Raw genomic sequence first — 21,347 nt, 5'->3', positions numbered from 1 at the left:
TCTGGCCTGATGTCTCTGAGCTGCCTTCTTCATCTACAAATGGCCTCATTCCCTGTTGGGACATTCTGGAACTGGATAGGTCAGCCCAGCCAAAGATACCCTGAACAGACCTGCTATCAACCCAAGTAGGATGTGCTGACTAGCCATAGTCTTGCCTTTTCTAGAATATCACATCCTCAGTAAAGCCTTAAATATATAAGTGGACACAAATTCCAGCTGGTTATGTGGCCTTGAGTCAATCACAGATCCTGTCACCTTGGCCTTAAGCGGTTGATGTGGTCATCTGTCCGATCTCCCACCGGGGAGCACCTCTGTGTCCCTCCTGAGAAGTGGCACCCAGCTCTGCCTGCAGCTGGCTCTTCCTCTCCAAAACTCATCTGTGTAGGTGGGCTTCCACCCGGCTCCTGGACGTGGTTGAGACGTGGGTGCTGGCACCCAGTGTGTGTGGGGGGACACAGTGTGGCTAGTGCCCTGGCTGAGTCTGGACTCCTGCGTGGCCCCAGCCACTGCCCGTTTCATGCTGTACATTGTTCTAGATCCGTCAGCTTTTTGTCCCCAGCAGCACAACGGGCTCCCTGAGGATGGGAATCACACCCACCCCCAGGTTGCTTTCCTGAACGCACCCGTCCGGACTGGATGCGCAGAAAGCAAACCGCGGATGTCCCAAGAGCAGGGCTTCCAGCCTGCGACCCTGCACCGCTTTAAGGCTGAAATGCGCGTGTTAACAACAGTTTCCAGGAATCGTTCAGAGGACTAAATGAACAGTGTAAATGTTCGACCAAAGTTAATGAAAGCAAACGGACTAGGTGGATCAAGGGCTGTTGGGGTTCCCCTTGGTGTCCGGGTGTCCCACTGCAGACGGGACTCCACTTCTCAGCACACACAGGCCCGCACGCCCCAGTCCTCTGATTCCTGTTCTCCAGCCCCCGCCGGGGGCGTTTCTGAAAGGCACGAGGCCGTGTGGCTAACACACTGGTGTATTTCCAACATGCTTGGTCTCCGTGCAGGCTGTATCCATCCATCATTCGCCCGGATCGCAGGATGGCCGCCTGGACCACAGCGATTACCACCACCGGCCGGGCCGAAGGCGGCGGGGCGGGGCCAGGGCGGGGCCGCGCGTCCTAGCCCCGCCCCCGTCCGGGCGCCTGCGCGGCGGGCGCGGGAGGAGGGCGGATCCCAGCTGCCCGGCTCCTGTTTCCCCCCGAGCCGCCAGCGCGGAGGAGCAGCTTCCGGCCGGCGGGGCGGTGCGCCCGTGCGGCTTCCGGCGGGCGGCGGGGTTCGCGGGAGCATGGGGAAGGTGAGGGGCCTGCGGGCCCGCGTGCACCAGGCGGCGGTGAGGCCCGCGGGGCAGGCCCCGTCCGGCCCCGCGCCCCCGACTCGGGAGGCGGCCCCTGCGCCTGCCGCGGCCCGCGGGGTCGGCGCGAAGGTGAGCGGCGGTGCGGTGGGCGCCCCTGGGCGTGGGGGCCGCGCGGGGTCCGGGAGGCGGGCAGCGGGGCTGCGAAGCGGAGAGAGGCCGGGGGTCCGACCCCCGCTCCGTGTGTGTGTGCGCGGCCGTCGGTCTGTCCCTCCCTCCCGCGGGGCCGCGCTCGCCTGCTGCTTTCGGGGTCGGCGGGGGTGCGGCCGGGATCCCGGGATCGGCGCCTCTCGCCGTTTCGCGGGGGGCCGACTTCCCCCGGCGCGGGCACAGCGCGTTTCAGCGCTGCGGGCGTGTACCTGTGCCCGGGGGCCGGGGGCCGGCGAGCGGACGCGGACCGGGCCGCGCGGGTCGGGGGGGAGCGCCGCGCTCGGGCCGTGTGACCGGGCGCGCCCCGCTGCCGCTGGCGGGGCTGCCGTTCTAACGCGGGGTCTGGCACCGGGGCCCGGGCTCTCACAGGAACTCTTGAAATGCCATTTGCGCGTCATAAAATTCGCTCGTTTGAAGTGTACGATTCAACGGGCGTTTTTAAGTATATTCACCGAGGAGTGCAGTCGTCAGCACACATTTCAGAACATTTCCATCGCACTGGAGAGGAACCCTGGCCCCGAGGGGGTGGCGCCTCTTCCTGGCTCGTTGGTACCTCTGCCCCACAGAAGCGGGGGTGAGCGGGGAGACTGCTGTGCCCCGCCTTCCCTGCTCAACAGGTGGGGGCGAGGCGGGGGAAGGGAGCCCCGTCGTCTGGCTCAGCTCGGACTAGAGCCCGTGGCACATGGTGGGGGCATCGTTGGCTGCGGGGGCACAGGAGTAGGGCTCCCAAGGGAGTTTCTGTAAAGGGGGGCGTGGAGAACAGGGCAGAGCGCCTGAGCCATAGGTTCTTCGGGTTCTTTAGCTCCAGCTAAATGGTTGCTGGGAGGTGGTGTGCCGCACCCTCTCCTGCCCATCTGACCAGGGCTCCCTGCAGCCCTGGCTGTCCATCCCTGTGCTGACCAGGCCGGGTGGCAGTCCCACGAGGGTAGAATCCTGCTGATCTCGGGACTGCAGCCAAATTAGAAGGAAACAGCCCGCCGTGAACGAGCGTCGGCATCAGAGTTAGATGCTGTGAGGGCAGAAAGTTGAATTATCGGACGGAGATGTGGAATGAGAATGTCCAGAACGTAGAAGAGAAGGAAGCAGAAGAAAACCTTGAGGCGAGTAGGCAGACTTGGAAGAGAAGAGCAGCAGATGGACCTCGTGGAGACGAAGATTACGGTTGCTGCGCTCTGACATGGAATATAGGCGGTCAAACAGACCACTGGTTTCTCGTCACATGACATTGCAGACCTCGAAAGACACTCGCAGCAGCATAGCGTCAATATCTGTTACAGTAAGTTCCAGAAATTTGGAGCACTGAGATGTAAAGCACCCCTGTGGACAGTGTCCGAGTGGCCATGTGAAAAGAAGTGAGGATTGGCTGTGTGCACACTGCCCTGGGCGACCTGGGTCTGCACGCTGCCCCTCCTCTCCTGTGGCTCCTCGGCGGGAGGGCTCAGCTGGGGTGGCCTTCCCTGCTTGGTCCTCCCAGCTGCCTCCCATCCAGCACTGGCCCCTGTGAATTTTCTGATGTCTCTTGCTGACTGACTTTCCCTCCAATTCTGCGAGCTCCCGAGGAGCGTGGGCTTCTTGTTCAGGTGCTCTGGGCTGCAGGCACTCAGGCTAGTTTCTGTGCACCGCAGTCCTGTCTTGGTCTGTGACTCCCCTGTGGGTCGATGCTGCGGTCCCTCCGCGGTTGGGCCTAGAATGAGCCAGGTGGGTCTGGGAGGTGGGCTCTGGCTCAGCACAGTGTGATTGGCACTGTGACTGGGAGGGTTTTGGAGTCTCACTGTCGGAAGCAGGCCTGGGGAGACACTGCTGAGGTGGAACAGTGGTCATGAGACGGGAGAGTGCTGTGGGAAGAAGAAGATGGTGCAGGTTCGGGAGGAAATCTTGTTCCTGTCCCAGTGTTTCTGGTTCATAATCACTACCTATCCTGAGTCTGGTCTAAGATGGTCCCCACAACAGGAGCAAAGCCTGTTTGGTGGTTTGAGGCAGGTGGGAGGGAGTGCTGCCTTAGGTTCCTGGGACCCTGGGCTCAGCTCTGGGGGGCGAGGGTTACCCCCCCAGGCTCTCCGCGGAGGAGCTGGTCCAGCCTGGCTCATCCGGAGGGCCCGTCAGGGGCTCTCCCTGCTTCGTGACTGGCCTTGAGTTGTACTCTGCAGTAATGGAAAAATCTTATGTCTTCTTTCCTTCTTAGGAATGGGCTTTCATGAACACTGATGTTTTTGCTGGGACTAAGATAGACCCCAGCGCCTTGGTGCAGAAGCTGGACCCAGACACGAGGAGTGTTGCTTCTGTCAGGAGAGGTGAGAGTGTGCGGCTAAGGTCCGGGTGTTTACAGCCCTGGCCCCAGGCCGGGTCTGACATACTCATGTGCGGGCCAGGGCAAGTTTCAGCTAACCTGTACGTGTTTCAAAGGTTTTTTTATCCAGTGGAAAAATTTTAAGGTGTACTAAAGTAGAAAGAATGGTGTAAAGGTACCCCATGTATCGGTCACCCTCTTTCAACACACTGGATTATTTTGAAACAAAGTGTTTTACTCATAAATTCTTTTAATATATATGTGCGGAGTTCTTAAAACATAAATGTGCAATACCATTATCACGCCTAAATCATTTAGTAGTCCTTATCATCAAATAAGCGCACGGTGCTCACATCTTTGTGATCACCTGAAAATTTCTTTGTAGAAATCAGGGTGCACTTGAGGCCACCCGTTCCGTTGCAGCTCCTGCCCCACTTTTTCCTTCATGTCTTACGATGTGGGGCAGGTCATTTTCCCCAGTGTACTTCCCCCACTTGGGACTCTGCTGGTTGTTTCTCTGACGGGCTGCTGCCGGTCACCAGCACTCGTGTGCAGTGGGCTCTGGCCTGGGCAGGGCACGCCGCTGCTGCCGCGCCCGCCGCCTGGGGGGAGGCCTCTGCTGCCTGGGAGCCGCGCTCACAGGTGAGAGGTTGGGGCGATGGCGGCGTGTGGGCCTGTGCGGGGCCGGGCTGTCTGTGCCGGTCCGTAATCCTGCTCTGCTGAGACCTGCCCATCTTTTTACCTTGCTTGAATCCTGCTCTGCCTTTCAGGCTTGAAAGTTGTAAGTAGCGGCCTTCTCGTCGTCGTGCTGCTGTAAGCACTGATCTCTGTGGCCCCACGGTACTCTGTCCAGTTGACCTGTTCTGAACTGTTCTCTTGTTGGGTAATCATGTGGCTTCCAGGTTTTTAATATTGTTCCAGGTTGCATCTCCTGTTTGTAAGCCATCCTTAAGTGTTGTAAGTTGTAATTATTTCACAGCTGTGATTTGTATCAAGCCCTTTGCTTGGGGTTATGTTGTTTACACGGCGCTTTGGGGTTTTTATTGTTTCATAGGGGAGATGTGCCCATCCCAGTCTCCTTGCACTTCTTAGTACATTGAAAACTGTAGGGGGAACCCACCCCCGGGTTCTTGGCCAGGAGCCTGCTAAGTAAACCAACAAAAGACAGGCAAGAGAAGAACAATGTATCTTCCGGGAGAAACCTCAGTGAGAGGTAACTCCAAGGGGCTTCTCTGGAATCCAACATAGAAGGCTAGTTCTGTAGGCTTCGGGGGGCACAGACAAGGTAAATCTCGGGGGAACTTACCGGAGGAAAGGTCGTCGGCGCGGGTGCATCTAGGTGCTGAGTTCCCGTCGTCTTCAAGGCCGGAAGACGTCACAGGACAGGGACCCCGGCAGGCATTTTCAGAATTTTCTGCTTTTAGTCAGATATGGGAAGCTCTGGGAGGGTTGCCTTCCGCATCTGTTGATCCCATTTGCCTCCAGCTCCGAGGAATCCTCATGGTGGCCAGAGTGGCATGTTTGGGGGTAGCATGTTCTCGTCCCTCATGGACCCTCCTGCGACTGTTTCTGCGGATGCACACTGCAAAGCGGATTGCAGCTCGGGCTGTGTCCTGTCCTGGTGTGAGTCCTGTGCTCCCGCAGGGACCCAGGGGCCGGGGCAGGGCTGTGTCTGGAGGCCACGGGCACTCAGGCTTCTTTGTTGACCAGCAGACGGTTTTGCGCTTCTCTCAGCCTTGGATGAGAGCTTTCTGTGTGGTACAGGTTAGCTCGGCTAGGGTTTTTACATTGCCGCGTAAGTCACTCCTTCAGAGAGCTGACAGAGGCCGCCTCTGACAGTGTCCCCCTTCTGCATGCCACCCTGTGGCCTCTCCCCTACTCCTACTGCCTCCCTGGTGGCTGTGGGGCTGTTTGCCTTCTGCCCGTGGGACGGGCTCTGGCGTACTGGTCTGGCCCCGGTCTGGCCCCCACAGGCTGAGCCCTCCGCAGGGCGGGCATCTGCAGGGTTGGCGGGCCGCCAGGTGGGAGATGGGACTGCTTGGCGCGTGCTCTCACCTTCTCGTGTGCTCCTCACGGTTGTCCTTCTGCGTGAGCATCCCATCTGTGGCTAACAGCTGGAGCGGTGCGGCCCGAGGCAGCAGGGGTGCTCAGCCTGGAGCGACTGAGCCCATCCAAACCCATTGCCACGGTGATGTGCGCCGGGCACTTGTCCCCTCCATCCAGGGGCGTGGTGGAGGTACTAGTGTGTGGCTTTTGTTCCTGTGGCAGCTGACAAACAGCTCTCAGTTGTAGCCCTGTCCGTGGAAGTGCACACAGATTCCCACTTACCTGAGAGGGGGAGCCCTGCAGGGGAGAGGTTGGCTGGACTGTCCATGGGCGCCGGGGCCCCTAGTCCTGCGCCCGCCTTTGGCCTGCCTGTAGTGGGGTCTCTGAGGGGCTGGCTTCAGGTGAGGACCCAGGGCCAAGAGCGGGAGAAGTGCCTGTGCTTCGGTGTGCCCGGACAGTCTGGAGGGAGCGGAGGGGACAGGGCCTTCGTGTGCAGTTGTAGGACCTGTGTTGGACCTCTGGTGATACAGTGTTGGGTCTGCTGGAGTTTGGAGCATCTGTTTAACTTCGGCTGTCAGGTGAGCGTGACATCTGCTGGGTAGGTGTGCCATGTGGCCTGCCTGGGAGTTGTCTGGGACTCCTCTGGCCGTGGTGGCCAGGCAGCGCCCCCGTGTCTGTGAGGGGCTGGCGTACTTTGTCCCCCTTCACGGATGGAGGTCAGCTGGCGGTGTAGGGGCTGGACCCTCCCTTTGCTGAGCTCAGTGGGAGTGACAGCGGGGCCTCCCTCTGCCACTGTTCCCTGCAGAGCACGGTCACAGTTGCCTCTCCCCCCACGTCTCCCCTCCCCTCCCCTCTCCTCTCCTCCCCTCCCCGCCTCTCCGCAGAGAGAGCCTCTGAGGCTGCGCGCCTCCTTTAGGGTGGTCCCCAGCCAGCACCAGCATCACTGGGACCCCACCCAGACCTGCTGAACCTTGTTGCCACCACCGTCCAGTGGTCTCTGATGCCGCCACATCAGGCTACGGGCCCGGAGTCTAGCGGGTCCTCTTTGGCAGCTACAGGAGTAAGAAGCCTCTCCCATCTTTTCTCGGATCCTCTTGGAGATCCTAGACCCCAGCCCGGTCCTCTGGGTTCTTAGCTCTGCATGACCACGTCCTTCCTGACCTGATCGGGTCCTAGCAGCCACTGCGGTCCTGTGGGAGCCCCCGGAGTGGCAGCGCCTTGGTGCATCAGCCGGTCTGCCAGCAGATCTGGGGCCTCCACTCGTGTCTCTGCTCAGTGGGCAGAACTCAGTTACCTCTTGCCTTCGAATTGAGTCTGAGGCATGTTTTGGTGAAGGTGGGTTAGTAGATGGGAAGTGTTGGACCCGGTGCTTGATTTTCGTCAGCACCCAGCTGGGGCTGCAGAAGCCGCGGCCCCTTCCCTGCTGGCTTGACGTGTCCAGACAGCTCAGGTGTTGGGGCTTCGGCCTTCCCCCCACGCTGTGCCTCCCTCTCGGCCAGCAGCTCTTCCATCTTGGCCCGCATCCTCTCCCGACGGGCCAGTGCCCTGGGTCCTACAGGAGACGTCGCACTTTGTGGCTTCCCAGGTTTGAGCGGGGGCTGGTGGCCTGGGGCAGGTCCTGTGGAAGGTGGCATCTGAGGACTCAGCTGCTGCTCAGTCACCCGCTGGGACATGAAGGCAAGGGTGCCTGTCGGCCTGGATTAGCGCGGACGTGGCCCCCCAGAGTCCTTGCCTGGGCTGAGTCACAGGCAGAACCGCTGCCTTCCTCTGGCCGCTGTACCGCGCCACACAGCGGGTACGGTTGGGGGGGGCCCTGGCCCGTCGTACGTCCCTGCCACGTGCACGCGTGTGGCTCCCCTGCCCCAACACGCACACACCTGCTCCTCCCCGTGTCAACTCGTGCTCACGCCCAAGCGGCCTGTTTGACCTTGTGGGTGCTTTGCTGCTGGCATCTTCCCTGAGTCTGGACAGAGCCTTTGGGAATCCTGCTGGCCTGCGAGCCAAGTCTGCCTCCTTGGGCCCACCCTCTGATTCCAGTGTGTGCGGGCCGCTGGACTCTGTGCGGTGGTTGTGGGGCTCCTGTGACGCTGTAGCTTCGCCTCCCACCCTGGGGCACGCGGCTGTGGCGTAGAGCCAAAGGTCGCCCCCAGTTCCCGCTGCAGACGCCCCCCCACCCCAGCAGCAGAACTCGGCTTTGCCGCGAGGGTCAGGGTCTGTGGGCTCAGGGACCTGCATGTGAAGTGGCTTTGAAGCTCCTCTGCATCGGTCTTGGGGGGCACACGGCCGGTCCAGGGTGAGTATGTGGCTTCTGCGTCCTTCCCCGGCAGGGGACACCGCTCTGCCGGTTCTGGGTGTCTAGTTCCATACTCGTCCGTGCTGGAAAGTTGCAGATAACAAGCCCGGTCTGTTGTCACGTAAGCACGCAGGGCGTTGGGCCAGTACTCAGTCCTGTGGCCTGGGCTGCGCAGTGCTGGCCCCGGACTCAAGCCCAGAGAAGCAGGCACGTGAGGGCAGGCCTGGAAGAGGACAGGCCTGGTTAGGGAGGGAGTCCCTAGGGATGACCAAAGAGCACGGTCAGCACACTGGATGGCCAGCACGCTGGGCGGTGTGGAGGCTGCCAGGAGGTGCTCTGGGGGCTGATGAGGCTGTGGCCGAGAGGGTAGGGAGTTGGCGGTGGTGAGCGGCCCAGGCCAGCCTCCAGGCCGCAGGGACTCCGGAAGCAGAGCGTGGGGACCTGCCCTCCTCGGCCCCTGCTCCAGGGCTGGACTGTGACCTTCGCCTTCAGTCTGGAGCAGCTGCAGGTGCGCAGTGTGTTCAGCAGGGGGCGGCAAAGCTGCGTCTCCCGGGAGGCCAAGCCTGGCTTTGGAGAGGCCGGCCCTGCCTTAGGGAGAGGAGCTCGGCAGCACGGATTCCGAGGGCTTTCTGGCGGTTGTCTTCAGGGATTTTGTAAAGCTCCCCCTTCAGAGACATTTCACAGCTTTTCCTCCAGCTGTGAGGTAGGGGTGAGACACAACGCACCCAGAAGGTTTTCAGCACTTATCCCCAAGCCACCCCGAGTGTGAAATGAGCAAGGAGAGGGGATTACTGCTCTCTCGGCCAGGCCAGGGGCCTTGCCGGTAGCTGCCTGGGACTGCGTTGGCTGAGGGAGTGTTTGAGGCCCCCGTGGCCTTCTGGCCCTCCTGAAGGCTGTTGCAGGGAACTCCCGGAGGTCTGCAGTGGCTGGTGGTGTTTATCGGGCTGGGGAGCCAGAGAGCCTTCCTGCCTCCTCGCTGCGGTGCGTGGCGCGCGCCCACTGGAGGTGGCCGCGTCTCCTGTGACTGCAGCCTCTGCTGCTGCCTGGGCATTTATTTGGTTCCTTGCCGAGGGGTAGGCCGTGGGCAGGAGCGCCTCCGCCCAGCCCCGGGGAGGGGCACCCAGTGCCTCCAGAGGCAGCCTGGCTCGCAGGGCCCGAAGGTCTGTGCTCCTGACCAGGCGGAGGGTTGGAAGGCGGGGGCTTCTGCTCTGGGCCTGCTGGCAGCCGTGGGGCGCTGAGCTGGAATGCTGATGGCATCTGGCCCCGCGGTCGCGCGGTGCCAGGGCAGGAAGGGGCCCACTGCCTGGCTGCTCGCGCCTTGGTCTGCCTCCAGCCCGTTCTTTTTAACAACAGGAAGCAGGGAAGGGCAAGGTCAAGGAGGCAGCCTGGAACAGCCCTGCTTGAATGGTTTGGAGAGGGTGTGGGCGTGAGGCTGTGGGGTATGGGGCCTGCATCCCGCTCCCTCTGTCATCAGGGCTTTGGGAGGAGGAATGTGGGAGTACTTGGTCCCGTGCTTGAATTCCCCTTCCTCCCCACTTTGGGACAAGCCACAGCCACTTCATTTCCAGGATCTTCTTCCAGCCTCTAGACGGCTCTTTGTGGGAGGTGAAGCATGGGAGGACCTGGCTGATGCCCACGGGCGCTGCCGCCTGGCCGCGGGAGGACTTGGCGTATGCAGTCTGTACTGAGAGGGGTGAGGTGTGGAGCCGGGAGCGCCCCGGAGTGGCCGCAGCTTGCCCTCTGCCCACTGAGCTCTTGTGCTGGGGGCCTGCCTGTGAGAGGCTGACCAGCCAGAGCCTCTGTGCCCATCCCGGCAGCCCTGAGTGCGGTGTGGGGGCTGAAATCCATGCTGGAGGAGGCCTGGTGGCTTTAGGAGGTGTCTTTGCTGGGCCAAAGAGGGTATGGTGTGTGGTGAATGTCTGCTGAACACCCACGCCTGCAGGCCTGGGCTCAGGGTGCGCAGCAGGCAGGGCCTGGCCAGCCCCTAGGTGTACCCTGCAGGTGGCTGGGGCAGCCCTCCGGCCGGGACCTCCCTGCCCAGTTCCAGGCCCTCTCTCTCTCTTGGGTGCCCCTCTCTGAGAGCCCCAGCCCAAGCCCTGTACCCGCGCTGTTGCCCAGCCCTGGTGACCCGGATGCCAGTGGGGCTACACAGCCCATGTGGGGGGTGGGGGAGAGATGGGACACGCCCGGCACGGTGGGGCTCCCAGAATCCGTGTGAGCCACAGCAAGGTGTAGGCCCCACCTGTCACCACGCTCACCGGGTCCAGGGCCTCCGCAGTGGTCACAGCCCCTTTGAGCAAGGGACCCCTCCTTCCTCCCATCAGTGGTCCCTGGCTTGGCTCAGGGTAGACTTGGGAGTCCGTGTCTACCTGTGTCCACCCTCAGGAGAATGAAGGGGACCATCGGGGTGAGCCAGGCAGCCACCCCGCAGAACTAAGGTCCAAGATCCCGCCTGGCAGTGGGAAAGAGGACCAGAATTGGGACTGGGAGGACCGTACCCCACTCTGCAGCCAGGCCGCTGGGGTGCCACACTGCAGGGCCTCGGTGTGCCTGTTGGCTGAGGCCCCAGGTCTAGGTCTGGATCAGGCTCAAACCCTGGGGGTGCTCATGTTTGTGCTGCTAGATACTCTGGGCATCCATCCCACCCCGCCCTGTGCCCGAGCCGCCTCCTGCCGCAGTGGGCATTGGCTGGTGCGAGGACGTGCCTGTCGTCGGATGTTCTTTTCACTTCCTTGGGGACCTGGGAGGCCGAGCTCTTCTGCTCAGGAAGCAGTGAGATGCTGTCCTTTTAGCCTGGCGCTCTTGTGAGTGGCGTGCCATGGAGACGCCGGAGTGGGGCGGGCGGGCCGGGCTGCCGGGCCGGGCTCTGCTGTGTGTCTTCCTCCCGTCAGCCCGCTGTAGTGCTGCCGCGTTTGTCCCAGGCCCTGCGCGCTTCAGTGACCCCCTCTGCTGTGCTGGCGGGCCGTCGGGAGCCAGCCTGCTGGGGCATGTGCTGCCCACCGTTTTCTTGCTGGCGGCCTGAGGCTTTCTGTGATTGGCTCCTTCATCTGCAAGAAGGGCTGCTGGGGGGCTCTGTGAGGTCATCCTTGCAGAGCTCTGATTGCAGAGCGTGGCCCAAGCAGGTGACAGGGAGGCTCATGGCGACCCCCTCCTCTGTCCTGGAGCCTGTGACGGTGGCCCCCTTCCTGGCAGCATGGCAAGCTGAGTGTTCCCTGTGATTGAAGTAGCTTGTTGGATGTGACTGTCTTAGGAATGGCTGACACATGCACGGGGGAGAACATGCAGCCATTCGGGGGGCCAGCATCTTGCTCCAGCAGACCTTTCCATGCACAGGAGGTGGGGGGCGTGGAGAGCCGGCGGGGGGAGAAAGATCTGGGCTCCCTCTGGAATCTGGGGGGAGCAGGAGGGGCCGGGCTGTGGAAGAAGCCCCTTCGCTCTGTGCTGTTCCAGGTGTTGGCTCCATGAAGCTGAGCTGACGCATGAATGGATGCCCCAAGTCCTCAACCCTGAACGACCAGGCTCAGCCCTGGCGGAGGCTCGGAAGTCAGGGACTGGCCTCCCTCTAAAACCGCTTTTGTGAAAGGTAACACTTGATAATTGGAAAAGCATGTGCGCAGTAGAGAAAAGACAAAGCCTCCTTCTCTACCCAGAGACTGCAGTCCCTGTGTCCCTGTGTGGGATTTTGCATTTGTGACCCGGCTGTGCCCACAGACTGACCTGGTCAGAGCGGATGCCACCTGCCCCATTCCCGGAAGTGGCTGGCGGGCTCCTCGGCCCAGTGCAGCTCACTGCCCTTTGTGCAGACGGGCCCCCCTCCCGTGGCCGGCTGGGTGGAACCGCTGGCCCTGCCTGGGGGAATGTCCCTCGGGGCAGAGCCCTGGCTCCCTCCTGCAAGGCTCGCGGAGTGCCTCTGTCCGCTTCTGCACACCTGAGCGGGAGGCCTCCCTGGGCACGCAGAGAGGTGGCGGGCCGGTGTGGAGGGACAGTGCGCCGCCTCAGCTCCCGGGGCTCCTCCGTCAGCGGAGTTGGGTCTGGTCGCGGGCAGGTCCTTGGGTGCTCCTCCGTCACCAGATACCACCTGAGAGCCTTCTCCTCTCTCCTGCCGCTCCAGAACCTTCCTTCCAAGGGGGGACGCTGTCTTTACAGTGCCATCCACCAGCAGCGGCCTCTGGACCCGAGGGGGCAGGTGGGGTTATATGGCCGTTTGGGGGTCATTCCCTTTGCGAGGGGTGCTGCTCCTTGGGCACGACTGTGTCACATGCTGGAGAAGACGGGGTGGGGAGGTGCTGTCTGGGCACGCGGCTTGCTATTTCTAAACCCGGCGCTCTGGACTTGGCGGCAAGCAGCTATTTCAGGTTCTCGGCGCGTTTCTGCTGCTTGGGGAGCCTGGCAGCTGCACCCTGCCGAGGCCGTCTGCTGTCACTCATGTCCCCGGTGGCTGAGGGGGGCCGGAGGCCTGTGTGCGGTCTCTGCTCATCCAGGCCGTCCGGCCCTCTCGGCGCTCGGTGCCCATGGGTCTGGCAGCCGTCCCCCTTTGGGCACCTGCACGCTGGTGGGTTCTGCTCAGGCAGAATCTGTGAGGTTGGGGCCCTCCTGGCCTCTTGTGGACGAAGGGTCCTCACATCCCTACCGCTCAGGGGGAGGCCCTGTCCAGTGAAGGTGCTGTGACTGCTGAACCTGAGCATCACCTGCGCTTGCCTGTCTGCCTGGGACTTTCCCCTCGCTCTGCGGGCTTGCTGCTCGCCACGGTCGGGGGGGGGGGGGTGTGTGGCCTGTCCGGCAAGGAGCCTTGGGCAGGGCCTAGCCTTACCCCCTGTGGGCTCATCCTGGGCGCTCCGTAGATTGTGGAGAGGAGGTGAGGAGGGGACGCCCCCAGAGCATGTTGAGTACATGCTGCTTGGGGGACCCTCGGGGCACCTCGCCCAGTGTCCCCTTTCTCCCTGGCAGATGTAGAGGCCCCTGGAGGGGGGAGGCTGAGCTTGGCTTGAGCGTCTGCGGGTGGAGGCGCCGCCTGCAGGCTTCCTTCCCTGAGAGAAAGGAGCCTGAAGGATGAGCTCTTTGCCTCCGTCCTTGGAGTGCAGCCGTGCTGCTCGCTGTCCCTCTGGCGCCTTGTTACCTGGAGGGCTCCCCCAGCTGGTCTGTCCTGGCAGTGGCCTGCAGGAGGCCATGGAGCTGGGCCGGGTTGGCGGGGGTGGGGCGAGGGCTTACAGGAGGGGCAGGCAGGGGTTACTTGTGTCGTGCTGGGGACGGGGCCCAGGCGCCGGCAGGACAGTCTGTCCCGAGGGGAGCACCGCAGGTTGGCCCGAGCCCCCCGGGAGCCCCTCCCCTCTGCCCTCCCGTCAGTCTGTTGGCGGCTGCAGACCCAGAACCACCAGGGGCCCCGTCAGCCTTCCGCTCCGAAAGCTGCACCAATGGCCACGTCACCACGCGTCTATGTTAGAAGTTGGTCCCAAGGGTTTTGCGTCTGTCCTTTTGACATATGCAACAGTTTGGGGCATCTGGGAGTTCATCATGGGAGAGGTTTTCATCAACAAAAAGGGTGCTTTAGCAGTAGAACTTGGTGGGTGTTTTTGAGAATATGTGGATGTGGCTTCTTTGGTTAATAATCTTGTTATTTTTCTTCCCAGACATGGTCTCTGATTAGGGAAGTTTGTCCCTGTTTTTTTTATATCTTTGCTTTTATAAAAATTTCTAAATGGCTGTCTGCTTGCAGGGTGCAGCATAAATAATTAAATGGAAAAATGAAGGGAACAAAATCTAGCTGCACCGTCTGTAGGCGACCACCTGTCTCAGGCTTGCCGAGGTAGGGGGCTCGGGCCCTCCTCGTTCTAGCTGCGGCTCCGGCCGTCGGGCCTGTCCTCTCCGTCCTGGAGAGCCCACAGTGCTAGCCCCGCCGTGGTACACCACTGCCCTCTCGTTAGCGGGGCGTCCACGAGCGTGGAGACTCTGTGCAGGGACGCTGGTGCAGCTGCCCCCCTGCAGGCTTCTCCGTTTCCACAGTCTGCATACCTGGCTGGTGCTGGCCCCGTGCTTCCGCGAGTGCTGGGCATGGTTGCCCGTCAGCACAGGGTGACCTCGCTCCTCTGCAAGGCTGTTGGGGTTTGTCGTATGATGGGACCTACGCTGCAGGGCATGTCGTGTCCGCCCATCTTTGTGGATGCTAGTAAACACCTCTGTACACAGAAATGTAGAGGTGGAATTGCTGAGTCAGATGTGCAGACATTTAAAAAATCCATAGATGGTTTTGGGAGCCAGATGGCCCCTTTGGCCCTGGGTTTGCATCACAAGTCCCCACCTGTGGCCCAGGGTATTAGTACATGCCTCTGACTGGGGACCGAACACCAGAAGCCCATAAAACAACGACGAAAGTCAGTAGACAGTGCCTAATCGCCTTCTCAAGATGCTGCCCCGTGGGAGCCCTTGCTGTGCGTGTGAGAGTCCGCCTCTGCCCCTGGTCTGAGCCGGCCGGTGCTGCCTAGGTCTCTGCTAATGTCGGGGGCGGCCAGTGCGGGCGGGTTCGTAAGATGTGCGCTTCCTTAGAAGTTCCATTAGCCATGTGTCTCTGAAGGCAGTCCGTTTTTGCGCCTTTCTTATTCCTTTATGCTGTTTGCCTTTCCTATTGATTCAGAAGCGCTTTTTTGTTGCCTGCAGGCGTCCCCATCAGTGATGCCTTTTGAGTTTGTTCACATAACTTTTTTACTACAGTTCTCATACGTAGTCAAATTGATGTTTTCTTTCTATTTTGCGACTCATTTGTGTTTTTTGTAGTACTTTTACGGTTTTGTTTACATATTTTATGCATTGGGACCTTATTTTGATGCACAGAGGGACGGGAAGGACTCCTGCTTTATTCCTGCAAATCTCTGTCTTTGGTAGCATTTACTGAGAAGCTGAGGTGTGAGCGTCAGTGTCCCGGGATGCCTTTGTGCGGGGCTTTAGTCACGTCAGCCTGCTCCTGAAGCCGCTCTGAAACCTGAGGCTACCTCCTTGTGTTACCTGGGCTTGGTTCTTGCACATCTTTGTTGATGAAAGGAGAGCAGGTTCTTGGTGTCATTTATGGAAAAGCTAATTACGTATTAATTCTTCCAGTTCCGTTAGGATGTACGTCCTGTGATGAGGCATTACTCATGTCTTGTCCTTTGCACGTCCTGCCCAGGCTGTAGACCGCATGGGAGGCGGGCCGCTGGGGCGCCAGTGCGGGGCCCTGGACCTCGCACTGTGCACCGGCATTCCGCTTACACGGCTGGGGAGACTGTTGAGTCTCTACCGCCGAAGACCCAGAGCTTGCTGTCTTGCTGTAGGAAGCTGCGTCTTAGCGTCAGCTTTTCTGGTTGGAGCAGCCTATACCTGAGCTCGTGCCCATCCGTCCTCCCTGGGATGCCCAGAGCCCGTTGGCCTCTGGCTGAGGTCCTGCCCCGGGGCTGCGGAGGTGCCTCAGGCCGGCTGGAGGGTGGGGCTCGGAAGTGGGTGGGTTGGTGGGGTGCAGGCACAGCGAGGGTGGGAGGCCACGCGGCCTCCTGTGCTCAGCATGGTCACTGGGTTGACTGTTCTAAGTATTGTTTTTAGGTTCTGGAGAATTTTTCTGACCCTGAAGGTGAGAATACGCTGCTCGCTGGGTCACGTGGACACCCTGGGTTGGCGTTCCTGGCACCTGCCCTGAGTTCTGGCTGGGCACTCGGGTTGGGATGACGCGCCCCGGGGTGCGCAGTTGCTGTCACTTTGTCACTTGTCGGAAATGCTGCTGGACACCTCTCGTTCTGCTCCCCCAGGCGGCAGGGCTGTAGTGTCGACTTGGGGGGTTCTGGAGGTGAGGGCACACCCAGGACAGTGGCCCTGGGAGGGACTAGGACCCAGGTTTGCATGCGGCACTCTTGAGCCTCCTGCCTGGGACCAGAGAGGCCAGCGTCATGGCGCCCGGCCCTGGTTTTCCGAGGCCGGCGTTTCTGCTGTCGTGGGTCACGTGGAGCTTGCTGCCCGGAGGCGGCGACTGGAGATTGGGTGTACTTCTTTGTTGTACGTGCGAGAACTGGGACAGCCCACGCTGACACCGCAGGGGGGGTCTGTCGGCCTCGGTGCGGGTGGTGCCGGGTGCGCTGAACTGCCTGGCTCTGGGTGGGTTCTGCTCTGGGCCTCCGTGCCTCCTTGTGGTGTGGCACAGCCACGTGCGGGGCGTCAGGAGGAACGGGGCCTGTGGGACCAGCACCCTCCAGCCGCTGTGGCCACAGGAGGGAAGCCCACAAGGTGGGGTGGGAGTAACTGAGAGCCAGAGCAGGCCCCGGGGGTGCTCCTGGGTAGGACGTGAGCTGGTGCCGCCCGGTGCTCGCCCCTGTGGCAGGCCCCGTCGGCCGTGGTGGAGAAACCGCAGTCGGGCAGTGCTGCTGGGATTCCCGTCCACCTGGGAGAGGTGCCCTCACTTGGGGTCATGAGGGTGGCCTGCCCAGGGCTGAGGCTTGGTGCCACGACTGGACAGGCCACCTCCGTGTGCCCCTGAGCATCTCCTGACCCATGTCAGCCCGTGCTCCCGGCGCCAGTGCTGAGGGCGGGGCCCCTTTCACAGGTGTTGGCTCGGGACAGCCGGGCGCTCCGGTGAGCAGGCACGGGCGCAGCGAGGGGCCGGGGGCGGGGTCACGAGAGCGGGCGTCGGACGTGCGCTGTACGGGAGTGGGGGCTCGGAGTGGGTGCGGCTGGAGGCGCTCGAGGGCTCTTCACCGCCTGCCCTCCCCTGCGCGTGCGTGAAAATCTCCCGTAAGAAGGCTGCCGTGGAGCCCTGCCCCTGCCGGGATCTGTGTTTCTCTTTCTTCCGAGGCTGCCTCCGCTCCGGGTCTGACGCTGTCCGGGGACAGCGAGGTGCGCCTGGGCAGCTGTCTTGCCTCGCTCAGCCTCCGGCTCTGGCTGCCCAGACCATCCCGGCACTCCCAGAGACCACCTTCTCTGAAGCCTGTGTTTACAGGGCTTGTCTTAGGGCCTGCCCACTGGCCCACTGGCCACCACGCCCCTCTTGCCCTCTTGTCTGTCTCATTCGAGGCTGTAGCCTCAGTGCAGAGTGAGGGCTTTGCCTGGTCCTTGGGGGTTTGGGCTTTTGGAACCCTCCAGATGCGCTGGGGACCCCCGTCAGGGACACTGAAGTGAGCAGGGCTTGTGGTGCCCGTGCCCATCCCTGCTGCCTGTGCCCAGGGTGGGCCGCGTGTTTGCCGCCTGCGGCCTGCGGGGCCCACGCTTCCAGGCAGCTTCTGGGGGACCTCACTGTCCGGGTGCTCGGCTGTCTCACAGGGACGGCATGTTTGGTTCCTGTTTCCCCGGTGCCGTGGGGACAGACTACTGGGCAGAGGCCCCCAGGGGTGGGGTCTCCCTGAACTTTGTGAGCCGCCTTCACGTCCTCCTGTCGGATGCTTCCCTGGGAGGGCACCCTCCTGCATTCACCTGCTGGACATGTGGGTCAGCTCTGTTCCTGTCACTGGCCTCCATTGCCCAGACTGTCACCTCAGTCAGATGCCCCCTGACCCCATAGCGGGCACTGTCATCACCCAGCTGTGGCTTGACATGGCACCGGGACACGTGGACATTCACCCCCACCCCCACCCCCAGAGGCCTCTGGCGCCTGCACGAGGCTGCAGAGATGCCCTCCCGGCCTGTATCAGGCCGGCACCTGGCGGCCGGATAGCATGGTGGGTGTGGTGCCAGGCGCAGGGGGGCGGGGGCTGGAGCAGCGGGGGGAGCAGGGTTACCCTGGGGGCCCGCACCCTGCAGCCCCTTCTGTCCACCCTCTCACACCCGCCCCCGTTTTGAGCAGCTGAGGGTGACTGGAAAGTCACACAAGGTCTCCGCTCTCTGGGCGGGTGGGGGGGGCAGTGAGAGGTCAGGGCCGCGAGGAGGAGAGTAGGTCAGCTCCAGCGCATCTGGAAGTTTCAACGCGAGGCCACAGCTCGCAGGGTCTTACTTTTGGATGAGGGATTAATCCTCCTGGGAGTCCCGGATTACAGGGTTTTATGCACGTTCCTGAGCTGAAGAGTTTAACAGGCGCACCCCCTTTCTCTTGATGGAACTTGTTTCTGCTCTGTTGTGTAGACATCATGGATCTCCCGTAGGAGCTGGGAAAATCGGCGTGAAGTAAAGACACATCGGGAGATGCGAGTGTCTCGTAGCCTGTGCTCGGGGTGGGCTATGCCCTGGGCTTAGGCCACTTGATCTCTGGGGAAACCGGTTAAGGCCAAGGAAGTGGAGCCAGCCTGGAGACCGCTCTGTTTGTAGAGCAAACTGGAGGCAGAGACACTGTCCGCAGCGTCCGGCGTCTCCTGGCCCAGCGCCCTCCCAGCCTGTGTTCCCACATGCCACAGCCCTGACGTGGGGCAGATAGCAGTCGGGCCACTCCGTCTTTGTGCTCCCCGAGCCTGGCAGCGACGCTATGCTCCCTGCCCCCAGGTCAGGCCGGGCTCCTGTGCACAGAGCCCAGGGGACACCTGCGTGTTTCACCCGTGGTAGCTCCCCGGCTGGAAGAACTCCGAAGGGGTGACGACGATGTCTCAGGGTTTGTATCGTAAATTTATAGATCATGCCCAAAGTTACCGTGCTCTCTGTCCCACTCGTTTACCCTCGAATGCAGAGGCTCTGAGAGGCTCAGTGACTCGTGAGGGGTCCCTCCTTTTGTGGTTGTCCCACTGCCCAGGGTGTAGTTCAGGCCCCGTGCCAGCGTCCTGCCCTTGGAGAAGGAAGGGGCTGGAGAAGGGGAGGCCCAGTGCCGTCTGCTGCAGCAGCAGGCCCTGCCTGAGCGTCCTTGGGGCTGCAGATGGCTTCTGCTGGCACAGGCTGGCCGGCTTTGTCCAGCTGGGAGTCAGCATCTGGTCAGTGACGTCAGGCTTCGTCCTCCCACTCTGTGTGCCTCCTGGGGGCAGGGGCTCCTCTGTCTCGCTCCCATCCCGTCCGCCCGCTGAGGAGAGAAGCCCCGTGTCCTGCGGCCAGGGCCGTGTGTGATTTTTGTGCCTACGTGGTTCAGGCTTTACTTCAAGTCTCGTGTCTCCGTTTCACCTCCAGCAGTGTGGTCCCAGGGCAGCTCCTTTCCGGTCCCGGTCCCTAGCAGTTCCCATGACTTGCGGGGGTTACGGCCCCCTCTGTTGGGCTAGTTCGTAGGGTCACTGACAGAAAGGTGCCCAGTGCTCCTAAAGGTTAGCAGGTTTCTTGAGGTAGTTCGTGAATGAGTGTTAACGGGTGCCCTCTCCTTGGTGGGCGACGGGTGATGCCGTGTTGGTGTCTGGTAACTGCAGTCCACGTGGGGCCTGGGCAGGCAGGGCCGCACTGGCCTGCTGTCTGGCTGATGGCGGAAGCACAGGGCTTTGCCTTATTCCCGAGCAGATGGATGTGGGGGCCCACTCGGGCGGCCGGAGCAAACACCACCCCTGTCCTGTATCACGGTCTGGAGGCTGGGCCTCTGAGGTCAGGGTGCTGGCAGGCTTGGTTCCTCCTGAGGCCTCTCTCGTGGGTGTGTAGACGGCCATCGTCCTCATATCATCGTCCCCGTGAACGTCTGTGTTGTGATTTCTTCTTATGAGGACACCAGTCCGGTTGGATCAGGGCCACCGTTGTGCCCTCATTAAAGACCATGTCTTCAAACACAGTTGCATTCTGAGGGCCTGGTGATTAGGACTTGAGCATGTGCATTTGGGGGACACAGTTTAGTCCGTAAAATGGGGGTGTGCAGACATACCACGGGGGTGAGGGCAGGCTTATGAGGGAGGGGAGGCCACTCACCCACTGAGCTGGGGGGAGCAGGGAGGGTGGTGGGAGGGTCAGCCGGTGGCCTGCATTCTGATGGTGGAGATGTTCTAGAGACAGAGGAGAGGGCATGTGTTGCACTCTTTGCCCTGACCTTGGGTTAGGGTTAGGCTGGGAACGTTGGAGACACGTTCCGATGCTGGCAGGCGAGGGTGGACAGCAGCCCCTCACGGAAGGCACCACGTGAAGAGAAGTAGGTTTTTCTTACTGCCTGGGTGGAATCAGTGACAAGATCTGGGACCGTCTCTTTCTTCGACTGGACTCACCTGAGACCCTCGGCTTTGGGCAGCGCCTGTGCAGAGAAATTGCAAACAGGTAGGGACCGTGAGCCTCAGCTCCAGGGCTCCAGGTCCCAGGCTCGGGGGCATGGGCCTTCCCCCTTGGGGCCACCAGGCTTCTCCCAGTCAGCGTGCGCTTCCTCCTGGGGAGTTATGTGGCATCTCTGGGCTGCCTGGTTACACTGCAGCCTGTTCTGGAGGTCGTCCTGGGGTCAGGTGTCCCGGGGCATCCCCGTAGGAAGTGCTCAGGGATCCCTCCTGATGCTGGGCCACCATGCACCTGGCAGCGGCCTGGCCTGGGGCATAGTGCCCGGCTCCTCCCTGTGGGCACGGAGCGCCCCACTCACCCCCATGTGTTCTCTGTCCTCAGGTGCGGAGGCCAGGGCAGTTTTGCCCAAGAAGGAGAAACTGAAGCTGCGGCGTGAGAGGTGGCTGCAGAGTAAGTTCAGCCCCCGTGCCCCCCCCCCCCCAACACCCACAGTGGCCTGGGGCAGGGCCCTGACCCTGTCTTCCCCGAGCGCCACGGCTCTGGGCGCCTCGTGTGCAGGGCTGGCTCATCAGCACATAGGCGACCGTGCTGTGGCGAGGGTTTTACAGCAGAACTGTCCCAGGGCGCTCTGGGTGCGGCGGGGCCCCTGCTCCTTCCTTCTCAGGGCCTGTCTGAGGGGCGCTTCATCCCGGGCCTCCAGCAGATGCCTCCCCGCCCCCGGTGCCTCGCTCCCTAGAGTTAGTTTTCATGATGCTGAATATGCACTGATGGTTTTCTAAGGATTGTCCTATGAGGCTTGCTTTGCAATTTTTTTCTTACTGTTCTCATTTTAGTGTGATTCTGCTCACTTTTATTTTTATTTATTTATTTATAATTTTTTGGTTCTCTTGACTTTTTAAAATTAATTTGTGTTACGTGATATGTTCTGTCATGGTTAAAATTCTTTTTTTCCTTTAAGGTTTTAAAGAAAACGTACGTTTTTAATTTCCTAGAGAAATTTGTCAACTTCTTCCACAGTTATTTTATGTTTTGTCCCTCTGTGGGTGTTTCTTACAGAAGTGACTCATTCGTGCATTTTCTTTCCACAGTCCCTGCGTGGGGTTGTGCGGAACGTTCTCTGTAAGCTGGACTTGGGGAAGCAGACAGACTGGCCTCTGGGGCCTTGCGCTTCTCTGCGCTGCCGT

The 21,347-nt window shown here is 61.3% G+C and overlaps 1 protein-coding gene across 3 annotated transcripts in view; it reads left to right on the top strand.

Annotated features, from left to right (window-relative positions):
• Positions 1-1,236: 1,236 nt before the first annotated feature.
• Positions 1,237-21,347, top strand: part of SLX9 (SLX9 ribosome biogenesis factor) — a 33,434-nt gene continuing 13,323 nt past the window's right edge. Inside the window, exons 1-3 of one of the 3 annotated variants that reach the window (XM_036075261.2) lie at positions 1,241-1,426; positions 3,687-3,795; positions 20,545-20,613. In XM_036075261.2, coding sequence (XP_035931154.1) covers positions 1,289-1,426; positions 3,687-3,795; positions 20,545-20,613 — 316 coding nt within the window. In that variant the 5' untranslated portion in view covers positions 1,241-1,288. Of the gene's footprint in view, positions 1,427-2,225; positions 2,781-3,686; positions 3,796-20,544; positions 20,614-21,347 lie in introns of those variants that run through there. The other 2 variants (XM_036075262.2, XM_078066399.1) reach the window with 2 other exon arrangements.

The sequence above is a fragment of the Halichoerus grypus genome, chromosome 1, assembly GCF_964656455.1.
Source record: "Halichoerus grypus chromosome 1, mHalGry1.hap1.1, whole genome shotgun sequence".
In the NCBI taxonomy this organism is placed as follows: domain Eukaryota; kingdom Metazoa; phylum Chordata; class Mammalia; order Carnivora; family Phocidae; genus Halichoerus; species Halichoerus grypus.
This window is presented reverse-complemented; position numbering and strand designations above follow the sequence as displayed.